This window comes from Zonotrichia albicollis, chromosome 13 (genome assembly GCF_047830755.1).
Source record: "Zonotrichia albicollis isolate bZonAlb1 chromosome 13, bZonAlb1.hap1, whole genome shotgun sequence".
NCBI lineage: Eukaryota > Metazoa > Chordata > Aves > Passeriformes > Passerellidae > Zonotrichia > Zonotrichia albicollis.
The window spans coordinates 6848115-6872643 of NC_133831.1; the positions used below are offsets into that span (position 1 = coordinate 6848115).

General features: G+C 49.0%; 2 protein-coding genes across 4 annotated transcripts in view; both read left to right on the plus strand.

The window, feature by feature from the left end:
• Positions 1 to 1497: 1497 nt before the first annotated feature.
• CETP (cholesteryl ester transfer protein) lies at positions 1498 to 10517 on the plus strand. Its single transcript, XM_005489906.4, has 16 exons — positions 1498 to 1722; positions 2670 to 2784; positions 3551 to 3685; positions 4291 to 4361; positions 5157 to 5244; positions 5339 to 5408; positions 5682 to 5742; positions 6331 to 6422; positions 7039 to 7218; positions 7591 to 7641; positions 7991 to 8158; positions 9486 to 9553; positions 9651 to 9693; positions 9781 to 9850; positions 10172 to 10257; positions 10352 to 10517. The coding sequence occupies exons 1-16, from the start codon at positions 1578 to 1580 to the stop codon at positions 10424 to 10426; spliced, it is 1518 nt and encodes a 505-aa protein (XP_005489963.3). The 5' UTR covers positions 1498 to 1577; the 3' UTR covers positions 10427 to 10517.
• A 2628-nt stretch (positions 10518 to 13145) lies between these two features.
• Positions 13146 to 24529, plus strand: part of NLRC5 (NLR family CARD domain containing 5) — a 35985-nt gene continuing 24601 nt past the window's right edge. The window contains exons 1-10 of one of the 3 annotated variants that reach the window (XM_074550858.1): positions 13146 to 13410; positions 16016 to 16165; positions 16978 to 17278; positions 18622 to 18684; positions 19830 to 19895; positions 20323 to 22072; positions 22449 to 22532; positions 22877 to 22960; positions 23036 to 23119; positions 24435 to 24524. In XM_074550858.1, the coding sequence (XP_074406959.1) occupies positions 16160 to 16165; positions 16978 to 17278; positions 18622 to 18684; positions 19830 to 19895; positions 20323 to 22072; positions 22449 to 22532; positions 22877 to 22960; positions 23036 to 23119; positions 24435 to 24524 (2528 nt within the window). In that variant the 5' untranslated portion in view covers positions 13146 to 13410; positions 16016 to 16159. The remainder of the gene's footprint in view (positions 13411 to 16015; positions 16166 to 16977; positions 17279 to 18621; positions 18685 to 19829; positions 19896 to 20322; positions 22073 to 22448; positions 22533 to 22876; positions 22961 to 23035; positions 23120 to 24434; positions 24525 to 24529) is intronic. The other 2 variants (XM_026795255.2, XM_014269079.3) reach the window with 2 other exon arrangements.

Consider the following 24529-nt stretch of genomic DNA (forward strand, 5'->3'; position numbering starts at 1 on the left):
GGCTGGTGTCTTGACTTTGTGCCTCTGTCTACCCTGGTGACTGACACAGGGTTGTTTGAGTGCCAGTTTTCCCATTTCTCCACGCTGATGTGAATTGCTACCCTGGGCTAAGGGGTGCTTGTGGCCTCCTGGGGCCTGCAGGATTCTCTTTATGCCAGGCACTGGACACTGTGCCCACACCCCTTAAACTGAGAGGACAGAAAACAGAGCTGCTAGATGGTTGAATCCTCTTGAATTCCACTCCTTTTGTAGCATGGCCAGGCTCTGTGCAGCTGCCCTGGGCAGAGCTCTCCTGGCCAGGCAGGGGGATGCTGTGGCAGCTGAGATGGTGCCGTGTGAGAGCTCTGCTGCTCCAGCACCTGCTGCCTTTGTACGGTGTGTTTCCAACAATTATCTGCTCATTTACAAAGCCCTTTGGGCTGGCAGCAGGCAGTCTGTGCATGGCCACCACGCTGCTCTGCTGCGGGAGCCCGGAGGAAGCCGCAGATGCTCGGCTTCCCTGGGGTCAGTGACCGGCAGTGCCTCCCGAGGGGTACCCGAGGCCGTTCACTTTCTCAACTCAGGAAGAAAACAGCACGGCAGGGTGGGGGCTGCTGGACAGCGGGGACCCCGCAGGAAACGTGCTCAGCCTGCCCAGGGAGGATGAGGAGGGAGCCTGGCACCTCGCCTCGCTCAGGGCATTGAGGGGAGCCTGGCACCTCGCCTCGCTCAGGGCGCTGCTCCTGCAGAGCTGCCAGGTTCTCACCTGCGCCTCTCCCTCAGCCTGTTCTGACAAAAAGGTTCAGGGCATGTGTTATGAGCCTCCTTTCTGGAATAACCCCGCTCTGTTCTGTGCTGGGGGTTGTTTTGGGGTTGGGAGGGCCCCAGCAGCACAGCAGAGGTGCAGGAGGACAGTGGCACAAGGAGTGGGTGTGAACTTGGGTCTCTGATGTTCCCAAACATCAGCTCAGAGTCTGGGTGCAGGGAAAGCTCTGCCTCAGTGGGATGGGGGCAAATCGGACTGTTCACAAACCCAGATAAGAGGCAAAAAACATCCCAGGTCATGGAGCTTTCCAGGAGATGTGGGTTCACCCAGTGGGAGCAGGAAACAGCCCTGCCCCAGGAGTGTGCCTCAGTTTCCCCCCAGTGTGCATAGAATCAGTGAATGATGTAGGCACCTTTCAAATAGGGCTTTTCTGGGGAATTACTGCAGGAACACAAAATAAGGAATATTTATGCATGAATTAAAAATGCTGAAGTGGCTTGAGGCAGCATGTGAGGCTGCTCTCTTGATTTATCCTCCTCCACTCTCCATCTCCCTCCAGCTTTCCCACCCACCCTGGTGTGTCCATGTCCTGAGCTAAAGCAGTCTTGGCAGCAGCACCAAGCCCTGCAGCCCAAACTCCTGCCGAGGGAGGAAGGCAGCGTGCAGCCTGACTGGTGTGAAGGAAACTATAGGAAGATTAGGAAATGTGTGATGGGTTTTGATAAGTGGAGGAAGCAGGTCATGTCCTGCTGCGAGTGGGCTCTGCTGGGGGTATGAAAGCAGCTCTGCCTCCGTCCAGAATCACTTGGTGCTCTCTCTGCTCTGGCTGAGGATGTGCTGGGCTGGCAGGATGGCGCTGGGGACCCTCGGCATCCTGCTGGGGCTTGTCCAGGCAGCAGCAGCCTGCGAGTTTGGGCCCTTTCCCTACAGAAGCACCGGGATCGTCTGCAGGATGACCAAGCCCGCGGCGTTGCTGTGTAAGTGCTGCTCCCTGGGGCTGCCTTTGCCCCAGCTCTGCCAGAATTCTGGGACACATCAGCCCAGGGAGGGGGTTCTTGCCTCTCTGCCTCTTGTGTGAGCACCTGCCTGCAGCACAGGTTAAAGCATGAGCAGGCAAAGGGGCTTGGAAATTGTTCATATCTCCTCTCCTCAGCCACAGGATTTAGTGCTGTTCCTTCGGGCTTGGCATGATGAAAGAGCTTGAACAAATGTGTGCTTGATTTCTCTCCTCATTGCAATCTCATCTCTTGGAGTCAATGAGACATGTTGTCACCTGCTGTGGGCTCATTTGGAAGGATTTAGGAGCTTTGTGGGGGAAGAATTTAATTCTTCTATGAGGGTGGAACATCTCTGTCCTGTCCCATCTGACAGAGGTGCATGCAGAGAAAGGTGTATTCATGCTGGGCTGAACTAACAGAGGGTATTTCTGAAAGGGAAAATTCTGTACAAGGATGTGCTTGAGGCTGAGGCTGGAATGGGCTGTGTAACATTAGGAAAATGGGCCCAGAAACTTTTTCAGAATTTTTTCCTTGTAGACCCCAGAACTGACTGCAATAGAAGTAAGCAGAAAGCAAAGCTCTGGGGTAAAGTCAGCAGCTTGTGTGGTGTAAGGATGAGCACAGCCTTGCCTGTCCAAAATCTGCTCCTGAGGTGTGTGAAAGCTGCCGACGACTCCCTGGGACAGCTCCCACTGGTGGCTGTCGAGCCACACACGCTGCTGTCCCTTGCTGACATCAGCTGTCACAGTTAGGGATTTTTAATTTTTTAAATTTAATCTGAAATTACTTGTAGTGCTTCCTGAATCCAACACAAACACCTCGGATAAAAGCCTTCTGCAGTGCTTTTATCCAGAGAGCAGCTAATCCAGCTTTGCAGCCAGGACAGATTGCAGTTTGACTTCTCTGCCCTTTTCTTCCATGGACAGTGAACAGGGAAACAGCCCAGGTGATCCAGGCAGCCTTCAGGAACGCCCGGTTCCCAAACATCACCGGGGAAAGGTCCATGAGGCTGCTGGGCAGGGTGGCCTATGGGCTCAGTGGGTGAGTATGTCCCTGTGGCTGTGCCAGGGGAGGGATGGGGCACACAGGGGACCAGGAACTGCCCTTGGAGGGAGCTCTGATCCAGCAGCTCCTGGGGAAAGCAAAGCTCTGTGCTGGGGCAGACACTGGTTTGGATCTAAGCCTCACAGACAATTTGCATGTTAAGGTTTAGGCTGCTAATGTGTTATTTTAGAGTTATTTGTTTTTCCAGCTGAGTGGGAAGGCAGGGTGTTAAGCTCATTTCTGACAATGGGGATGGGGAGTAGCGTCCCTGTGGCCACCGATGGCAGATGGTGCCCAAGGCACACTGAGAGGCAGAGGGGACCCATCAGGGTGCCAGATCCACCCCTGTCAGCAGGATGTCACTTGGCTGTGTTTGTGACAAACCAGGCTGAATATTGCTGTGTTATTCACTTTTATTTGGGGAGCACAAATCCAGGGGTGTACTCACAGAACAAATTCTGCACTCACAGAACAGACTTCCTGCCATGACCATGCTGCACAGAGCACTGCAACACAACAGGGCTGCATTGTTCCCTGTTTCCTGTTTAAATCATCCCAAAACCTTGTATCCAAACATTGCACAGTGCACCAAGGCTGAGCACAGGCATCACAGTCACTGTCCTTGTGCCTGGCCCTGGGATTTGCAAAAGCTCCAGAGTCTGGCCCTGGAGTCCCTCAGAGATCCCATTCCTCAGGAACAAACCCAAAGCAATCCCAGCACACAGCTCTGGGCTGGGACAAGCTCTGTCTCTGCTGTTTCCAGCATCCAGGTCAATGACTTGTCCATCGAGAGGAGCGAGGTGGAGCTCAAGGAGGACAATGCCATCCACATCTCCATCAGCAACGTGACAGCCTTGTTCAAAGGGACCCTGACCTACGGCTACGCCGGGGCCTGGTTGTGAGTATGGGGCTGGAGCTGCTGAGCTCCATTCTCAGCTCTGCTGCTGAGCTTCATTTCCAGCTCTGCTGCTGGCCCTGGGACTGGCCCATGGGGCTGGAGCTGCTCAGCTCACTCCCAGCTCTGCTGCTGCTTTCCCTTCCCAGCCCTGCTGCTGCCCTGGCACTGGGGCAAAGCCCAAGTGGGGCTGCTCTCCTCAGCCTCTCTGGCCATGCCTGCACTGATGACTGCCTGAGACAGGGTTTTATACTCCAGCAATGCTTCTCAGCCCTTTCTTGCTTTCTGCCTTTCTGTCCTCACCTTGCATGACAAGACCAGATGGCCAAAGGCCAAAGCACCGGAGTTGACTGAGTCTCTCTGCTTTGTTGCTCTGTAAACTCTGAGTGGGTAAAAAAAAAGGGGGGGGGGTTAATGCTCCAAAGTGCCACTAAGGCAGGAGCTTGCAATGATTTGAAGCCAGAGGGTCTGAGGTGGGCTGGGTTGTGCTGGGGGTTGGCCCCTTGCAGTGCAAGGACAGCTGTGAGAGGTGTTACAAAATCCACATCTGCCAGGGAGAAGCTGCTCCTGGCTCAGGCTCCTCAATGTCCCCTCTTCTGCCATTACAGCTTGCAGCTTTTCCATTCAGTTGATTTTGAAATTGAGTCTTCCATTGACCTCCAGCTAAATATCAATCTGAGTAAGTATGCTGCAACTCCCAAACATTTTGCAATAGGAATAAATTCCCTCCCCACTCTGGTTTTTGGGTTTCATGCACTATTGTGTCAGGGACAGCTGAGTCCCTGCTGGCAGGAGCAGGGGCAGCTGGCAGGTATGCAGAGGAAGAAGGTGCCTGGCAGAGCAGCTCAGCTGGAGCTGTGAGCAGAAACCATCCAGCTGCAGGGCAGCCCCACCTGCCCCAACCTGGCAGGGTCTGGAATCTTTTGGAAGCATCCCTGGGATGTGGGGAGCCCTCTGCAGTGGTGCCCTGCTCCAGCTCCTGCAGTGTCACAGACATCTTTTTATGAAAATCCTTTCTTTGGGATTTTTTCTTCCTGAGAAGCTGAGAGGCGGCAGGAACAAAATGTAAACAATGGTTATCTGCTGCTGTGGAATGCAACAGGTGGATCTGTGATTGGTCTCATGTGGATGTTTCTAATTAATGGCCAATCACAGTGAGCTGGCTTGGACAGAGAGTCTGGGACAGCTGCCTTTGTTATTAATTCTTTTCTATTCTTAGCTTAGCTAGCCTTCTGAGAACCTTTTCTTCTATACTTTTAGTATAGTTTTAATGTAATATATATAATAAAATAATAAATCAAGCCTTCTGTAACATGGAGTCAGATCCTTGTCTCTTCTCTCATCCTAAGACCCCTGTGAACCCTGTCACACTGCAGTCTCTGCAAAGTGCACTCTGCCTTCCCCTCTCAGTCACAAATCAGCTTTTTTGTTTGTTTGTTTGTTTGTTTTTCCTTTTTCCTTTCATCTCATGCAGTGTGCCAAAAGGACCAAGTGGCTCCTGATGCTTCAGACTGCTACCTGACTTTCCACAAGCTCACACTCCACCTCCAAGGAGACAAGCAGTGAGTCTGAACCCCTTTCAACACTGAGATTTATTGTCCCCAAATGCCACCCTCCCAAACGTGGAGACCTCACTGTGCTCCCTGTCTTGCACAGACCTGGCTGGCTGAAGCAGCTCTTCACAGATTTCATCTCCTTCACTCTGAAGCTTGTCCTCAAGAGGGAGGTAAGAGAAGATCAGCCTGAGGACTGAGGGAAGCTCTGTGCATGCCACACAATTTTCTCACCCACAAGACAGCAGCAGTGACATGTTAGTGCTCACGAAAAATAAGACAAATAAATGGAATCCACAATAAAAAAGCAGCTTGGGCAAAGTGAGAGCTATTGCTGACCCTGAGGCTGTCAAGGGACTCTGACCAACAACCCCTAGACCTCAATGAGGCTCAGCTCTGCTCTACAGCACAAAATCCTAATTTTCCCCCCTCTTTTCCTCCTGTAGGTGTGCAAGGAAATAAATACTGTTGCTCAGACGCTGACAAATTATATACTTGATTTAGCAGGTACATATTCTTGTTTTCTCTGCTTTCTTTTTTTTATGTACAACTTTTAATGTTCGAGTGGTAGCCACATCCATCAAAAATGTGTATGGGATCCCAAGCCCTCAGACAGCAGCAAAATAAACCTTAGTAATGTTATGTTTGGATTTTTCTGCATCAGGTTGATCTTTTAGGATGATTACACAGATTCAAAGACATTTCAGTTAATAAATAATTTCTCTTCAGTATGTACTAATCAGCTGCGCAGGATGCTGCAGGACCAACGTTAGCTAGAACAGGAGCAGGTACTTCAGGATTAGGCATGAGGCTGTACACCATCTGGAGATTTCCCACTCCCAAATATCAGGGGAAAGGAGTGCAATGTAAAACTGAGCATAATTATCCAAATTTCCCAGGGAAGAAACAGTCAGGGAGCTTTAGCAAGATCAGTGCTAGCATCCAAAGGAGTTGGAACCCTTATGCCCCCCTGTGTTCTTCAAAACACCCCTGTCACCCCCTGCACCCAGCCCTAAAAGTGACAGTCCCAAGCCCTGTTTAAGGTCCTGTTTAAGATCCTGGTTCTGGTGTGAGGCTTTTGTGTTTTTCCTGCAGCCAATTTTGTCCGGGACGGGGACATCGCTGTCGATATCTCCCTTGCATCAGATCCTGTCATAAAAGCAACATACATAGAGTCCTACCACAAGGTAAAGGAACCCTAAAGCACCCCAGGCTGCTCAGACACCAAAGATTTCTGGCCATGCTGTGCTCTGCAGGGCTTGGAGGGGCTGGTTCAGTGGGGCTGTGCTGCAGCTGGGCTGATGCTCCCTGCTGCATCCAGCCAGGCCTTGCCTTGCCATGGAAATGCAGGACTGTCACAGACATCTTTTATGAAATATCCTTTCCTTAGGATTTTTCCTCCTGAGAAGCTGAGAGGCCTCAGGAAGAAAATGTAAACAATGGTTATCTGCTGCTGTGGAATGCGACAGGTGCATCTGTGATTGGTCTCATGTGGATGTTTCTAATTAATGGCCAATCACAGTGAGCTGGCTTGGACTCTCTGTCCAAGACAGAAGCTTTTGTTATCATTCTTTCCTATTCTATTCTTAGCTAGCCTTCTGCTGAAATCCTTTCTTCTATTCTTTTAGTATAGTTTTAATATAATATATATAATAAAATAATAAATTAGCCTTCTGAAACATGGAGTCAGCTCCTCATCTCTTCCCTCATCCAAAAACCCCTGTGAACACTGTCACACAGGTGTTGGCTTTTCTCCTGTCCCCCTGCTGCTTGCTGTGGCCAACCCCTTGTTTTCCTTCCCAGGGCATTGTGCTGTACAGGAACAGCTCCAGCAGGCTCAGTGACTCTGTTTTCTCCCCATCCCTGCTGACTGAATCTCGGATGCTTTACTTCTGGCTGTCCGAGCACAGCCTCAGCTCCCTGGCTGCTGCAGCCTTCCTGGAGGGGCAGCTGGTGCTGAACCTCAGAGGGGAGAAACTCCAGGTCAGTCCCACAGGGGTGCCCTCCTTGCCCCATACATCATATTTTGGGGAGAAAGTGAACAATTCACTAAATGCTCTGTTTGGTGAGAGCTGGTTTGTGTAGAAGGTGGAAATCTCCAGTCAGTCACTTGCTGTGGTCCTGGAATTGGTGCCCTCTTATCAAGAGGGCAGAGTTATTCCTTGGAGGGATAACAGCAGCTGACAGCAAACTTGTCTGCTGAATTGTAGGGGGATGTGACTTTCTGGGGGATCCCTGGGATGGAAAAAGGGTGGGAGCTGGGGGAGCTCAGCCCTGTCTTGCCCTGGGCACAGCCCCCAGGAGCAACCACAACCTTTTGTTTCTTCACAATCTCTTTCTGGTTCGTTTCTGAAGGAGCTGTTTGAGATGGAAGACTCAGAAGTGCAGAGGAAGGCAGTGCAGATGGTAACTTTTTGTCCTATTCAGAGCATTGCATACCAAATGAGGGAATTAGAGATTAATTCTGTTGCATTGTAACAACTGGGGTCCTTCCCTTGGCAATCTGAGTCCTGGGTGGGCCAGGTGGAGGAAAAGAGGGGCTGATGGAGAAGCAGCTGTGCTTTGCAAAGGGGATTCTCCATCTTCCAAGTTGGTTTCCATCTCCATCTTCCAACTGGTTTCCAGTTTCCCTGAAACCGGGAAGAGTTACTGGGCTTGGGTGAACAGGAAGACAGCAAAAGGAATGCAGCTGTGTGACAAGCTGGCATGAAATTGGTATGGAAAAAGCCTGACTCAGCTTCTGCTCCTTATTCAGATTTTCCAAGGCACCTCCTACAATGACTCTGTGGCCAAGGTGTGGAGCCTCAGCCAGCCCCAGATTTCCTTCCAGCCCGAAGGGACAGTGGTGAGGTCCTCAGTGGCAGTGGAGATCAGAATCCTGCTGGCAGGAGAGGAGCCCCTGGTGGCCCTGTACATGGAGAAGGTCAGTTCTGGCACCTCCTGGCTGTGAAGAGCTTGGGACAGGCTCTGTCCCAGGCCAGCACCATCCCTGGTGTGCAGGGAGCCCTTTGGCAAGAGTGGGTGGGTAACCCAGGCCAGGGGGAGAAGGTAAATCAGTTTATTTCAGCACTCCCATGTGTTCCTGTGGCCTTTGAGGCTGGGAATGGTGACAGTGACCCACTGTCAGCGTGCAAGGTGGTCAAAGCAGCAGAAAGCTCTGAGGAGCCCCATTTACATTTCTCTGACACAGGGTAATGCCACTGAGATGTTTTAGGAGAAAGTGAAGGCACCATGGGATTGTATTTATTTTGAACTCTCCTTGTACCCAAATTCTAGCTCCACACTAAGAGTATAGCTGTGTCAGAAATGGACATGAAGCTCTGATGAATGCGGAGCTCAAAATATGACCTTTTTCTCTATGTGAGCCCGTGTGAAGAGTCCTGATTACACTGTGTTTCACCCCAAACTGCTTTACAGTGAATCTAACAAGCAGAAAAAAGAAATTCCCACAGCTTCCCTGTCATGGTTAGCATCACAGGAAAACAGTGTGTTTGTCCACTCTTGGAGCCGTGGGCTGAGACAGACACAAAACCAGCCCAAACCCCTGCCTGAGGGTTGGGCACACTCAATTTTAAAGGTTTAACCACAGCAGAGAATAATTCTCTCAGCAAGTATCCCATGCTGGCAGGGTGTTAGAGAATATATCCATGGCTGTTTCTCATGCCCCAAAAGGTATCTTGAAATACATTTCAAGGATTGCAGAAGCACTGGACTAGAGGGGTTCCCCAAAACTGTGACTCCTAGGATGAGATCTGCTCCTGGACTGCCAAAACCCTGGTTGTGATCTGCGACTGCATCACAAAATGTTCCTTTTAAATGGATGTTTACATGCAGACAACAGCAAGACAATGAGCCCTCGTGGCCCGAATAAAGAGATTGCTTTCTTTTTTTAAATTTGGTTTGCATTGGATTGATTACCTGTGGCAGCCCTGAGGCTGTTCTCTCTACATCCAGACAGATGTTGAGATGGATATCATGGGAAAGAACACCCTACAAAGCCATTTCCATCCTTGTGCAGGATTCCAAAATAGCCAAAGTGCAATGGATGAGCCAGTCTGCAGCCCCAGAGGCTGAGGGCATGAGGGGGGAGTTTATTGCATGCAAGGGGAGAAGGAAAGTGCTGCCCTTCTCTGGCAACACCTGGAGGCAAAGCCAAAAGGATGTTAAACTCTAGAAAACAACCCAAAATGTCCAAATGCAGCTCCTTGCTATGGAGGCTATGCCTGAACCTGCTCTTCTTCTCTCTGCAGGAAATCACAGCCACCATCCAGGCTACCTATGCAGACAAGAAACTCATTTTGCAGCCTGTGGACTCCAGGTTGGTCCTGTGCTCTCTTGGGAGCTGCCTCTCTTGGCCCATGTTTAAAAGCAGCACAAAGTGACTTTTCTTCCCCTTTTTTCCCCCTTCCCTTCAGTGTAGTGATTAAAGTGTTTAAATGCACAGCTGATCCAAGTGGGGTAAGTCCTAAAAAAAGCATTCTCTAAGCCATTTGAGGCTAAACAATGTCTTTTAAAGCATTTTTGTATGAATCTTCTGGTTTTCAGGAGGACCCATCCATACAAAGCTTCCTGCAGAATATGATCTTGGCTGCTGGCATTCCAGAAGTAACTTCAAGTGAGTTTTCATTTGGGGAAATGCCAGCCTGCTCCATAAATTGTCTAACATCAGATCTCCTAAACCTGAGCACTGAAAAAACCACATTAATAATATAACTGGGAAGGAGGGTAACCACATTTGTGGTTTGAATTTCTATTGAAATCTGTTTGAAATTTCTTCTGGATGTACTTGGGGAATGAGGCACCCCACATAAGTGGCTGGGAGAAAGGAAAAGAGAATTTTCTGTCAGGCTGAAGGCTGTGGGACATTGGAGCACAATTAGCAGCAGCAATCCAGGATGGACATCCCTGTAAGTGGATGGGTTTGCTGCTTCCACAGGTATTGGATCAGCTCTGACCTCGCTGCTGAACAGCAAAAGGCTTGATCTCTTTGACATCATAAACCCTGAGATCATTACCAGAGAGGTGAGCAGAGCTCAGACCTACCCAGCTCTCAAAGCCCTTCTGGGATTGTGGCAAGAAATAAAATAATATTTTCTGTTCTCTCCCCGCTTTTTAGGGATATGTAATTGCGCAGCTTGACTTTGGCTTCCCGAGTCATTTGCTTCTTAATTTTCTTGAGAAAAGTTTGTAGAGCTCATCCCTTCACAGAGGAGCACAGGAACTTGTGTGCAAACCAGAAAAATTGTGTCTGCGCCAATTAAAAGATGAGCTGCTTTAAATCAGTTTTGGTTGAATTTTATTTCCTTTACCTGAGAAATGCTCTAGGCTCTTTGCAACTGTGCTTCCATGGAGCCTTTCTTCTGCAAAGATTTTGAAGTCTGCACCTCAATCCACACATTTTTTTCAGGGTCTTTAAAGGGTTTGTGTTCTTGGGAGTCAGGGCTGGGCTCCTGAAGTGCACAGGCTCTGGGTTGGCAGTCTCAGGAGGCAGCAGAAATGGGTTTTGCCATCTTTTGGCATCTCTGTTGTTACATTTTTGAAATACAGCACCTTTCAGTCTCATCCTGGGTTTTACTTCCACCAAGAGCCTCCTGATTTTGGCAGAATCCAGCAAGTCAACTGATATTAACAAACTCCCAGCAAGCTTAGACCCAGTAATGCTAAAACACCTGGATATGGCTGAAAAGAGTCAATGGGATGTGAATTTGCAGTGCAGTACAAGAACAGAGATCTTGTGCCCAGGGTAATTTCTTAGAGACCCTGATAGTTCAGTGGAGAGCTCCAAACTGATGATGGCCATGTTGCTGTGACAGTGACAGCAAAGATGAAAAAAGCATTGAAAATTATAAGGAAACAAAAGAGATTATAAGAGGAAGTTTAAGTGTCTAGTGGAACATCAAGTTCCTTTTCCTTCCTACTACACTGCAATAATTTATCTCAAGTGGCTCAGTTATTTTCCTGTATCAGTTCATGAGCTTTTTTTAAGTCTTTTCACTTGGAGGAGATCTTGTGTGATCAATCCAACACCTGTAAAGGTGATCACATTACCAAAGGTAGAGATGATGTTCTCTTCCACCACAGAGCAGTATAAAACATTAAACTTTGTCCCAGGAAGAGGCTGGCAGCAGGATGGGTTCCATTTCCTGAGCTCCTTGGGCATGGTGGTTGCTCCCTTTGGATTATGTGGATATAAACCAGGTTCCACTGAGCTGCTTCTCTCTCACCCACAGCACCAGAGGCCCTTCCTTGTTCTGGGTGCCTGTTGGGCTGGCATCCCTTCAGGTGCCCAGGCTGGTGGGGAGGAGGCTGGAGGGGCATCAGGGGCTCCATGGCAGCCAAGGAAGGTGTGAGCCATCTGTGTCTTTGAGACAGGAGTGTGCTCTGTAAGTCAGCTGTGTCCCTGAGACAGGAGTGTGTTCTGTCATCCAGCTGTGTCCCTGAGACCACAGGAGTGTGTCCTGTGTCCCAGCTGTGTCTCCTGTTCAGGAGTGTGACCCAGCTGTGTCCCTGAGGCAGCAGGAGCTGAGGGGCACCAAGGCAGTGATGCTGTGCTGTGACTGTGCCCTGGAAGAAGCCCTGGTGTGGTGGGCAGTTTTCTACCTCCCTTCTCACCCTGTTCCCATCCCTGCCAGCTGTTTCAGCGCCAGCCAAGGGCTTGTCCATGTTCCCTTCTGCTCTAAAGCCACCAGTGCTCAGGTGATGTTTTCACTCCTTACACAGCAATGTCTGCTGTGGGACAATGAGGTCCTCTCAATGAGGGCCATGGGGAGCTGGCATCCATCAAGCCACAGCCCTTAAATGACATGCCACAGGAGAGGGATGCCATTTCATTAATGCTGATTAATAAAAAAGGAAATGGCATGAGAAAATCACCCTTTTTCTGCCATGCAGGTGCCTGGCCCCACTGGGGCTGCTCAGTGGGGACTGGGCTGGGCTGCCCTTCCATGGGGACAGAGGAGGGCAGGGGAGCTGGGGAAGGACCTGGAGCAGAAGTTTGATGAGGAGCACTGATGGAATTGGGAGGATTCAGCATGGAGAAAAAGCTCAGGGAGGACCTTGGCACTCTACAAATCCCTGTAAGGAGGATGGAGCCAGCTGGGACTCTGTCTGTCTTTTCTCCCAGGTAGCAGAACAAGAGCAAACTCCCTCAAGTTACAACAGGCGAGATTTAGGTTGGTTCTAAGGGAAAATGCCTTCATCATGTTGGGAAAATTGATCCTCAAACACCAGAGGTTTATGTCGAAAAAGGAGACAGAGGAGTCCTTTTTGACTTTATTCTAATAAAGGCAGAGGCCATGGGGCATTCCCCTGGGATCTCTTGAATTCTTGGAGGACACAGACTCCTTCTTATGGGAATTTTCCAGCCTCATTTCCCTTCTCTCTTTCCCCCTTGGCTAAGGTCTTTGAGAGGTACCGACTTCCCAATATGCCTGATACCAAAGATTTCCCTCTAATGTATAACCCTCCCTTTTCATTTTTAATTCTTACGGAATTTAGGGGTTTTTCTTCCCCGTTGCTTCTTTCATCTTTCAATGTCCAATTTCATTTATCAGCAAACCTGAAGTCTATTTGTAAAAGCAAATATCTTTTTCCATTCATCAATCTGTGGAATCCTTCCCATCGTTTATTTTAACCCTCCAGTGCCAGTTTTACCTACCAGCAGCCCCACAGCTTGTTTGTGAAGACAAATCCGCTATTCCTCTCAATCGAAAGCAGGGTCAGCCTGCGCAGGGTAGAGGCCAGATTCTCATCCCCGGCGCTGTTCCAGAGGTGCGCGGGTGTCGCACCTGGGTACCCGGCTGGTGCTGAGCACAGCAGCGCTCAGTTACTGAACTCGCTGATGTGAGAGCGCTTTTCTTTTAGAGATCCAAACTGAATTATTCCAGGAGGGAGCAGGGAAGCCTCCGCTCTCTCCCGGGGGATCCCGAGCTGCCTCAGCGCTATGCGGGGGCCGCCTCCCTCCCCAGCGCGGCTCCGCAGCCCCACGTGCTTTCCCGGCAGAGCCGACGCTTTCGCTTTCGAGCGCTGCCCCTGTTCTGGGCTCGGCGCTGTCCCGGGCACCGCTGCTGTCCCGGGCTGTCCCGGGTCCGCCGCTGTCCCGGGATATCCCGGGTCCGCCGCTGTCCCGGGAATCGCTGCTGTCCCGGGCTGCCCGCGGGGACGCAGCGGGGCCAGGTGAGCGCTCCGGGGAGCGGGGACACCGGGGAGGGACCGGGCGAGGAGGCGTCGTGCTGGGAACCCCACGAGGGTTTTGGGCTGGAGGTCTGGCTCTGCTCTCCAGCCCTGAGATGTTCGTGTTTTATGGGAAAAACCGGGGTAGAGAACCCACAAGGGTTTGGGGCTGGAGCGAAAAGCCGGGATAGAGAACCCGGGAAGGTTTGGGGGTGGAGGTCTGGCTCTGTGCTCCCCCAGCCCTGAGATGTTCGTGTTTTATGGGAAAAGCCGGGATAGAGAACCCACGAAGGTTTGGGGCTGGAGGGAAAAGCCGGGATAGAGAACCCTCGATGGTTTGCGGGTAGAGGTCTGGCTCTGCTCTCCAGCCCTGAGATGTTCGTGTCTTGTGGAAAAAGCTGGGATAGAGAGCCCATGAGGGTTTGGAGGGTTTGGGGCTGGAGGTCTAGCTCTGCTTCCCAGCCCTGAGATGTTCGTGTCTAATGGGAAAAGCCGGGATAGAGAGTGGGATGTGAACACTGGAAAACACCTCCAAGGTTTGGAGTCCGAACTTCAGCCGAGCTGGTGGTTTGTGCTCCCAGGAACAAGGTGGGCCCTGTGGTGGCAAAGTGGGGCAGAGCCTGGCAGGTGTCCCCGTGGTCACCTCCATCCAGCCCTGGTTCTGCAGAGTTCCCCCCACTCAGGGCAGGGCAGCTGGAGTCCGTGTGTCTGTCCGCAGACACGGGTGTTGCTGGATCTGGGTATTTCTTTTCTCTGATAAGTGAATTACAGCACAGCACAGTGTGCCATCTTGCCTTCTCTGGGACTCGGCTGCAGGCTCCATCTGGTTTTCCAATGCAGCTTCCTTGGCCTTCAGAGAAATATCAATAACATTTCATTGTGGCAGCCCATCCAATTGGATCTGGAGATCTTTCACACACAGCTCTATCTAGACATGGGATCTTTTATCTAATCATTCACATCTGCTACATTATCACTTAAGCCTTGTTCTTATTCCAAGGGAAAAGCAACTTGTTTTTTCCTCTTACATGTAATGGAAGAGGTAATTAAATATTTACTCATGTACCAAAATAATTGAATTTATACATGTATAGAATAGAAATATTCACATTGGAAGAGCCTTGACCAAAACTAACTCCACTAACTGTTAACTCCAACAACTATTGTTGCTTGTCCTGGTACCATTTCTTTGGACTACTCCTCAAATGCTTTACCTAAATTATCACCTAGCTATAGATTTTAGGCTTGGATGTTACCCTTCCTCTGTTCTGACTGGATATTTGCTAATATATCTGTTTTTACTGCAGATATATTTGCTAATTTATCTGTTTTTACTGCAGATACATTTCAGTTGGGGAATTCCCAACTAGTTTTACTTTCATTTTGCTCAGTCATTTGTTCGTTAAAGGCAGGAAGGACTTTGTGCCTGGGGACAGTGGTGGGTTAGCACGTGGGGAAATCAAGGCAGTGGGTTTTGTCCTCCAGCTTTGTTGTTTGGTGACCCCCACGCTGGTTTTGATGCTGGTACTCTGTTCCTGGGCTCCTGGTAAGTGCTCTGTGCCCTCAGAGCGAGCAAGAAGTTGGTGGATTTGCAACAGGGAGTTTCACATTTCACTTTAATTTTTTTGTGGCTGGGAGCCGTGTGAATGCCAAGTTGAGAAGGTTTAGTTCTGCAAAGTTTGGTAAAGACGGTTTTGCGTTTGAAGGGTCACGATCGAGGCTCCAAAGTTTCCTGGCTTTTCTTGGGAGGCTTTTGTGCTTCATTTTGGGATCAGGGGTATTTTATTGAAGGTAACTGCCAACCATTCTTGAGCAGAGCAGTAGTACAGGAGCTGTGCAGTGTGGCTGAGCTTTCATTTGACTTCTGAGTGTTGCTTTCATCTTGAATATGAGTCTTTCATTGGCGTGTATGAGTCTACTCTTTGTCTGAATGGCTTTCAGTCTTCACTGGCATTAAGTGCTGATTTTATTAATTTATGCATGCATTTTTTATGGCTTTATTAAGTCTGTTATTGTCTGTTATCAAATGGTGACTCCTTTCCTCTTCCCTTTCCCTATGGGAGGGGTGGCTGGACACCAACTGCTGCCAGGTGTGGAGCAGGCTGAAATTTCCCTCCACCCTTTCTGCTGAGAGGTGCAGAGCTGGCACTGGGAGTTTTTTCAACCCCCTACTCTTGAAACTCTTTTGTGGGAGCTGTGCAGTCTCAGAGGATCAGCTTTCACAGTTTTACTGGTGTAACTGACTGCCTGACTTGGGCAAGAGGCTGCTGCTTCTGCATCAGCTTCCACAGAGGGGCTGACAGCAGCACAGTGGCACAGCCCAGCTCAAATCAGGCAGTGACACCAGGAAAGCTGTGATTCCCACAAACTGTTCCTCTGAAGCTGCCTTCTCTTGCATCCCAGAGCACAGGACTCAGTCCTGCATTTTCATGGGACCAGGAGTGAATCCTCAAATGTCGAAACTTTGTGGTCGATGCTGATTTGAGTGAGAAGAGACAAAAAGCATCAGAGCTGAGCCTTGGATCGAAGGCAGAGCTCCTAATTTGTGACCCACATTATTGCCATGTCCTGGCATGTCTACATCAAGCTCTGTTGTCGTTATCCCCAGGCATCTGTACCAAGTGAGGCATGTCCCACGTGTTGGGGTGTGCCTGTGCTCTGAGACTGCCTCCCGCAGATCAATTCCCTGTCAGAATATGGAGGAGAAGCCACCTTTGCACTTGACAACTGGAAGGAGACTGATTACACAACCATGCAGGTAAGAGATGGCCTGTGTGGCTTTGTGGGAAGGAAGAGGGAATGGAGGTGGTGTTGTCACCAAAGCAGGAATGGGCTGTTCATCTCCACAAAATGAGCAGCAAGAACTGTAGCCTGAGCCCTCTGTGCAGGGGTGTCCTGCACAAACTTGTGAACTGAGATACAGCTGGACAAGGAAAGCCAAATCTGCACACACAAGGAAAGCAAAACAAGGAATTCATTCACAGCTTCTCATGGGCAAGCAGGAGTTCTTCCATCTCCAGGAAAGCAGGGCTCTATCTCATGTAATGGTGATCTGGGGGAGACAAATATCATCACTCTAACTCCCTGCCTTCCTCCTTCTTAGCCCAGCTTTATGTTCTGAGCATGGCCAGGTGAAGTCAGCTGTCCTGGCTATGTTCCCTCCCAGCCCCTTGTGCATCCCCAACCATTTGTTGGTAGGGTGTTATGAGAAGCAGAAAACCTTGCCTCTGTGTAAGCACTCTTGGGCAATAACAAAACCATCCCTGACCTCTCCAGAGGTCCTGGTACATGTGAGAGATGTCTGGGACATTTGGCAGATCACCAATGCAGCAATATAGATGCCAACAGCTTCTCCTTGGCTGGTGCAGAGAGATTGCCCCTGTCCTTCAGTGTCACTGTGATGGCAGACAAGGACTGCCATGAGTGGGCTCAGATCTCTACACTCAAAAGTAAAGGTAAGAAATTCTAGGTTAGACCAAGGGGTCCAAAAGCAGATCAAGCCACGCAGAGCTGTGTGTGTGAACCTCTCTTGCTCTGTGCCCACTGCTGCCCTTTTTCTGATCCCTGCAGCCCCCATTCCAGCCCGATGACCTGGATGTGGCAGCAGCTGTGGCAAGAGCCCGTCCCCAGCTGGAGGAGCTGCTCACCCAGTGCCCCGAGTGGCTGCTCTGCACTGCCCAGCGCCTCGTGCCCCAGGCAGCCCTGAGCAGCCTGGGCACCACCGCCAGCCCCAGGGAGAGAACATCCCTGCTCCTGGACCTGCTGCAGGGGGCTGGCCCTGCTGCCTGGAAGCACTTTGCACAGTCTGTCTGCATGGAGTATGACCTGCCCCTGGACCTGGAGGTGCTGCTCATGAGCTCTGCAGAAGAAGGTAAGAGAGGTCAGGCCAGTTTCCCTTGACCAAACCCATCACCATCACCCAGTCTAGGCAGTGCCAGACCACCAGTGCCCTCAGTTGCATGGCCTTGTTTTTCTTGGAAGCACAACTTCTGCCTTAGAAATGTAATTTGAGGTAAATGTAATTTGAGGTAAACCCCCCCGACATTAACAGATTAAAACAAATTAAAAAATGGTACACCCCCACCTCCAATAAAGCCAAGATGCAATTTTTGGATGGATTTATTTGAAGGAAGAAATACTCCAATCTCTTTGCTCTGCGGACTTTTAATTGTTATTTTTTAAAATGTTCCTGATCCAGAAAGGCAAGGAGCACAGAATCATAGAATTACCACACAAAACCACTTCTCCATGTTCCTCGTTAGCAGAGGCAGTGGCTTTAGAGAAAATGAGCGATCCCTGGGGACCACGACCCGTTGGTGTGTGTCATCTTGCAAACTACACAGAGTGTGCACACCCTCTGCGCTGTGAGGGCCTGTGGGGCCAGATAAGCTGTGCCTTTCCTTTATTGGGCTGCCTTTTTTGGTGATTAATTAATTTCTTCTGCAGGAAGTCTCACAGGATGGGTCTTTCTCAACGGTGCTTTCACATTCTGTTGTAACTCTCATTGGTTGCATCAGCTGGGTGGATGCAGCCCTTGTAAACAAGTGCAGCAGCAGCAACTTTGGCTGAGATGAAACAGGCAAAGACCAGACAACCATCAGGGAATGTGAATTGGTGGGGGATTTCTCTCAGGACTGAAGCTGAAGCAGTTTTCAGCCTTTTGATACTGTGACATATCATAAAAGGATGTCTCTTAAGGAGCTGGCTTATACTGGTTTAACTTCTGTAGTAACAGCTGAGCATCACTAATCCCTCTGAAGGTGAACTGCTTCTGGCCATGCTGAGGGGGTTTTGTGGCAGCTTTGAGCTGTGCAGTCAGTCAGAAAAGGCCCTTGACTGGGCTGCCAACTCAGCCAGTGGTTTGTTCACAGAAAACCCTTCCTTGCAGGGAAAGTAGGGCTTCCTTTTGGGCAACAGTGTGGTTTTAGATCAGATCTGAGCTGCCCATACTCCGAGTTTGTTTGTGTCAGTGAGTGAAATTGTTTTTCTTCTTCCTTGAAAGTGAAACTAACTGTGCTGTAGAGTAACCTGGAAGGAAAAGATCAGATGGCGACTCTTGAACCTGGATGTTTGCATTCCTTATACTGAGCCTTGGCTTGTGCCACTGTCTGTGTTGCAAGATGCTTGTCCTTTGTCTCTGGCCAGCTGCACTCTGAATTTCAAGAGCAGAATGCTCACATGAACCATAATTAATTTCCCATTTGACTCCTTTAGGTAACTTCAGCCAGACAGAAGAACCAGGCATAGACACGAGAGCCCAGACATCTGTGCCAAAAGGTAAGGCTGGCACAGACCCTGGGCACTGAGCTCTTGGAGATTTTATTCTCTGCTCATGGCCTGGGCAGGGCTCCAAATGTCCAAATGTCCCAGGTGTTGACCCTCAGCACTTGCAAGGTGTGGAGAAGTCACTGCAATTTGGCATTTCATTGTTCTGTTCTTGGTGCTTTGCATGTGAACCTCCCCTCGTTTTGTTTCCTCTCCCTGAATTTCAGAGTTGCCTCAGAGTTCCCTGCTAAGGAATTCACTCCTTTTAGTTTCTCTGCAGGAATCTCCCACCCACTGTACAAAACCCATGATTTTTGCACTTATACTGTGGTCAGCTCATTGGGAGGTGGAAGAAGTTGGTTTGCCTTTTAAAGGAAGAGTAGAAAAACTATCCAGGTGTTGATCAAGCAAAAACCACTCCAGAGTTGTCAAAATAGGAGTTTAGGGGAACAGATAATAGGGTTTTCTTCAGGGTGCATTTGGATCTGAGAGTTTCCCAGCTGGTGCAGGTCATGGAGAGACACTTTTACCTTTACTTTATGCTCAGAGACTTCTGAGTCACAGCACTGCAGATGTCACGTGAATGTCCTGTCTGTCATATGCAGGTCTAAGATGTTGAAAAAGAGCAGAAAAAAGTGACCTTTGTTCTGCATTCAGACTGCTGCCAGCTGCTGTCTGTCCTAGTGAGTGCGTCTCACCAGTTGCTGGTGGAATGGAAATTTGAAAATTGTGCTGAAAGTTACTAAGACCAGTCAAGGAAGACATGTGCCTCCTTCAGCTCTGTCCATTCTTTCCATCTGACAGACCATCATAAAAAAACAGGAAATGAACCACTATAAACAGCCCTGGGAATCTGTGGGCCCTGCATTCCCCAGGCACAGATATTCCCAGCCATGGTCCCCAGGATATCAAAGCAGTTCCTCTGTTCAAATCAAGGAACGGAGCCTCACCCACCCAGCAAAATCTCACCAGCCAGGTGTTTGTGGCCCATCTCAGAAGAAGCAATTCTGTAATCTCAGCCTGAGTTTACAAATAGTTTTGTCTGTCCAGTTTTTCCTCTCCAGCTCCCCAGATGCTTTGCTGGAGAGTCTTGCCCAGTTTAACATGCTGCCATTCAAAATACTCTTTTGACGTGGTTCTGACCTTTCCATTTCCAGGCTCCGCTCGCCCTTGCCCTTGCAGCAGCTCTGGGAGTGACAAAGATGCCAAACGGCGAAGGCTGGGTATGTGGATATTCCAGAAGCTGTGCTGGGCTTCTCTCTGAGGAAAGGACCTATTTAACATCCCTGCAGAAACACCCAGGAAATCAACTTCCAGCTTTAGGAGGCCAACATGGGTGAAGAGGGAGCTGGTGAACAGGGAATAATATGCATAATACACAGATACCTAATTATCATCTTAGAGATAATAAGATTCAGTTTTCATATAAAGCTGTCTCATCTTTTTCCTGAATGTTGTTCTTCTTTGGCCCCTGTGAAAAATTAGGAGGAGTTATGTGTTATTTTCAGGAGTTCAAAATTTGTCATTTCTACCCAGCAACCTCTGATCAGGGCCATTGTTTCTCTGTCTGTGAGTGGTAGTATTTTGGATCTGTAGAGACTCAAAATTAAGTTTTCACCCTCATACCCTCTCTGTTGTCTTCTCTCTTAGATGCATGTGTGAACTACAGGCATCTCCTCATCAGTTCCATCCGCCAGAGGTACGGAAGCAGGAGAGCAGCAGAAGCACAGGAGCAAACACAGCCCCTGCCTTTCAACCAAACCTTTGTCAACGTTGTCATTCACCAGAGCAAAGCCCCTCGCTTTAAAGAGAGAACAGAGAAAGCCCAGGAGGGCCTGGCAGGTGCTGCTGAGGCAGAGGAATGTGCAGACACAGCTGTGAAAGTGTCAGACCTGCTCTGCAGCGAGGCCCCGTCGCACACGACCAAGGTGATCTTTTTGTTTGGGAAACCAGGGATAGGCAAGACCAGGCTAATGCACAGGATTTGCCAGAAATGGGCAGAAGGTGTCCTACCTCAGTTTCTCTTCACTTTCCTGTTTGAGTTTCGGCAGCTGAATTTGTTAAAGAGGAAATTGACCCTGAAGGAGCTTTTGTTTGACATGTTCCTTCAGCCGGAGGACAGCCCTGACGCCGTGTTCCAGGGCCTGCTGGAGAACGCCCAGCAGACTCTGATCATCTTTGATGGGCTGGATGAGTTTGCAGCCAACATGGACGTGTCGTCCTCCTCTAAGAGAGGCCCAGCTCTGACCTCCCCTCTGTCCATATCCCAGCTCTTTGCAGAGCTCTGCCACGGGAGCCTCCTGCCTGGATGCACAGTGCTGGTCACCAGCCGCCCCAAGAGGCTGCCTGACTTCCTGTTATGCACAGTAAGTGTGTTGGCAGAAATTGGGGGATTTGACCATAAGAAGGTTGAGGAATATGTCAGCCACTATTTCTGTCAGCATTCATTCCGAGAACGAGCTATTGCTCACGTGAAGAGCAGCACCAAACTCCTCAGCATGTGCCTCATCCCTGCCCTGTGTAACATTGTGTGCATCTGCTTGGAGTATCTGTTCCTTAAACACCAGATGAGCGTGGAGCTTCCTCAGACCATGACACAGTTTTATATCAAAATGTTTCTCATCTTCCTGAACAAGCAGCAAGGAGAGTGTGCAGGTGATGAGGAGACTCAGGTGAACTGTAACAAAAAGGCCATTTTGGGTCTGCTTGACCTTGCACTGAGAGGCCTGGAAGAGAAGAAACTTGTATTTTATGTCCACGACATTCCTGAGGACGTGAAGGAATTTGCTTCCTTGCATGGGTTGCTGACTGTCTTTGAGGTGAAGACGAGTGGCACCTGCCCAGAGGCTGGCTATGCCTTTGTGCACTTGAGCTTGCAGGAGTTTTTTGCAGCACTGTGTCTCATGGTGAGCAGGAGGGTGGACAAGAACTACCTGAAGAAGAAGTTCTTCTTGAAGTCAAAGTGGACTTTAAAGAATGAGACAAAGACCGAATTTATGGAGAGTTTTCACATATTTCTCTCGGGTTTGTCATCAAGAGAATGCAGGACATTCCTCATGCTGCTGGCAGAGCAAGATGAAGCTTGGGTGCAGGAAAAGCAGGATGTGATCCTGGAGTCTCTCAAGAAACTGGCAGCCACTCATCTGTCAGGGCCTAAGGTCCTTGAGCTCTGCCACTGCACCTTTGAAACCCAAAACCTCGAGGTAGCCCAGCACATTGGGAGCCTGCTGAATTTCAAGTATGAGTTTAAAAACTTCAGACTGACAACGCTGGACATGTCGGCATTGGTTTTTGTCATAAACTCGGGCCAGGATTTGATTTGTTTGGATTTTGCAGGATGTCTGGTGGACACTGAATGTTTGGAGGTTCTGGCTGGCTGTAAAAATGTGGAACACTTGAGGTAAACACAGTGAGTGCTGTGGGTTGATGGGAGGGGAGAAGGGATTGGGAGGTCAAACCTCAAGGTTGTTCTAGGACAGAGACAGAGATGATGTGAGAAAATTTGATCAGAGCAGCATCACTTCAGTACTGCAGAAATGTATGAAATAATGAATTTATGAGTGATTGAAGGATAATAAGGTGATAAAACCATTCTGGCTATATTTTTATTTGTTTTTCCATTTTGATTAAGGTGAACAGCAGGGTAGTTAATGCAGTAGATAAGAGGGAAGATAGTAGACATTTTTTTCAATACGAAGGAAGGGTGACTCCTGCAAGCGAATGAGAATATCAGCTTTTGGTGTGTTTGCCTTTTTCCCCTTTTCTTCACATTTTAGCTTTCGTAGCAGGAGATGTGGTGATGACTTTGCTGCTGCTCTTTCAAAGGGCTTACAAGGAATGGGGAGCCTGAAGAAACTGGAGTAAGTCTTTGCTTCTAGCACCTCTTCTTCCTGAGTGTGTCCTCTGCTCAATGACTTTGGCTCACCCCAGGCTGGTCTGTTCTGTGCAGGGTGAGGGTGACAGTGTCACACAGAGCAGCACAGACACATGTGGCTCTGGCTTTATGCTGGCACCAAGGGCAGAGTCGTGTCACCCTGCTGGAAAAGGAGTATGAAGCTGGTTCAGGTGGCAGAGCCAGGCTGCTGCCTCTGTGTCTGTATGGGGGACACATGGGGCAGGCAGGGGTCTGAGACAGGCTTGCCATGTGCTGCAGGGGATTCCAGTCCTCCCTCTGCTTGGTTTGAGTGATTCTTTCCCTTTCCAGGCTGACAGGCGGGTGCATCACAGCTGAGGGGATGACTAACCTGGTCCAGGCTGCATCCCAGTGCCTCCAGCTTGAGGAAATAAAGTGAGTGTCTTGTGGCAATGACCATAAATCCACCATCCCTTCCTTGGGCTACTAATGAGGGTGAATCCTGTACAGCTTGCAGGGCAACCGGATCCGGGATCCAGAAGGGAAGAGGGTGATGGACCTGTTTTCCAAAATGGAAAAGCTGAAGAAAGTAGAGTGAGTAAAAAAGGCTTAAACCTTGGCTACTGTGAAGCCAGGCATTGCACAGAGATGTGGGGCACCAAGCTGAGGCACAAACATTTCACTGCCAGCAGGGCTGTGCTGGGCTCAGTTTGAGGCAGGCTCAGCCTCACAGTTCTTTTCTAATTCTTTTAAAATCATCCCAAGGGAGTCCTGGTGTGGGGGTGTTCACAGGGGTCTTAGGATGAGGGGAGAGATGAGGATCTGACTCCATGTTTCAAAAGGCTTGATTTATTATTTTATTATATATATTACATTATATATATTACATTACATTTTATTATATATATTACATTTTATTATATATATTACATTACATTATATTCAAAGAATAGAAGAAAGAATTTCATCAGAAGGCTAGCTAAGAATAGAATACGAAAGAATGATAACAAAGGCTCGTGGCTCAGACAGAGTCCAAGCCAGATCACTGTGATTGGCCATTAACCAGAAACAACTCTATGAGACCAATCACAGATCCACCTGTTGCATTCCACAGCAGCAGATAATCATTGTTTACATTTTGTTCCTGAGGCTTCTCAGCTTCTCAAGAGGAAAAATCCTAAAGTAAAGATTTTTTATAAAAGATGTCTGTGACATCCTGGCACCACTGACACCTCTGCAGGAATTACAGTGCATGTGCTCAGCTCAGTGCCCAGCTTGACTTTCCCTCTTCTGTTCCCCTTGGTGAGGTTCAGGTTGAGATATCTCTCTCTGATTTAGGGAGGATGGCTCCATCAGAGTCTTCCCAGCCTTTCCACAGCCTTTTTCTCCTGTGCTGCTCCTTCTAAAGGAGCCTGTGGCCATCCAGAGCTGGCAGAGAGGTGTTTCACATCTAATGAGGTCCAACAAGTAATGAAACAGAACAAATGTGCAATTAAAGAATAAACCCTCAGAGGCTGGAGGATTGTGTTCAGGCCTCCCTGCTTTAACAAGCCGTAATTAAATTGGATTTGTTGTAGTGGGAGTTGAACTGCACTGTGGATCAGTGGTGCAGTCATGAAGGTGTGAACTACCTCCACTAACTAACCCAAAACTGGTTAGTGATCATTCTGCTGCACATGGAAGAGTTATCTCTGAGTCTAAATTTGTGGGAGCTACAGCTTGCAGAGAAAGAACTGATAAAAATCTGATAATGCTTTTGTTGAGTCCTAGATGGAAATTTCAGAAGTTTTTCAGAAATACCCTTATTAAAAGATAGTGTGTTTCAGGATGTTTGGGGACAGAGCACAGGGCATTTGTGTAACAAAAGAACATCCAGCAGCTGAGCTTCTATTTTTCCTCATGTTCACAGCCTGAGCAACAACCATCTTTCCTTGAATGCTGTTCTCAGTCTGGCAAAGGAAGGCATCGTGTGTCAAAATGTCACTGAACTCTGTGCCAGGTATC

Excerpts from the sequence above, each read along its gene's own strand:
- CETP (XM_005489906.4), top strand. The coding sequence starts at position 1,578 with ATGTGCTGGGCTGGCAGGATGGCGCTGGGGACCCTCGGCATCCTGCTG. Across the intron at positions 1,723-2,669 it reads CAAGCCCGCGGCGTTGCTGT|TGAACAGGGAAACAGCCCAG; the intron begins GTAAGTGCTGCT and ends TTCCATGGACAG. Across the intron at positions 10,258-10,351 it reads CTGAGATCATTACCAGAGAG|GGATATGTAATTGCGCAGCT; the intron begins GTGAGCAGAGCT and ends CCCGCTTTTTAG.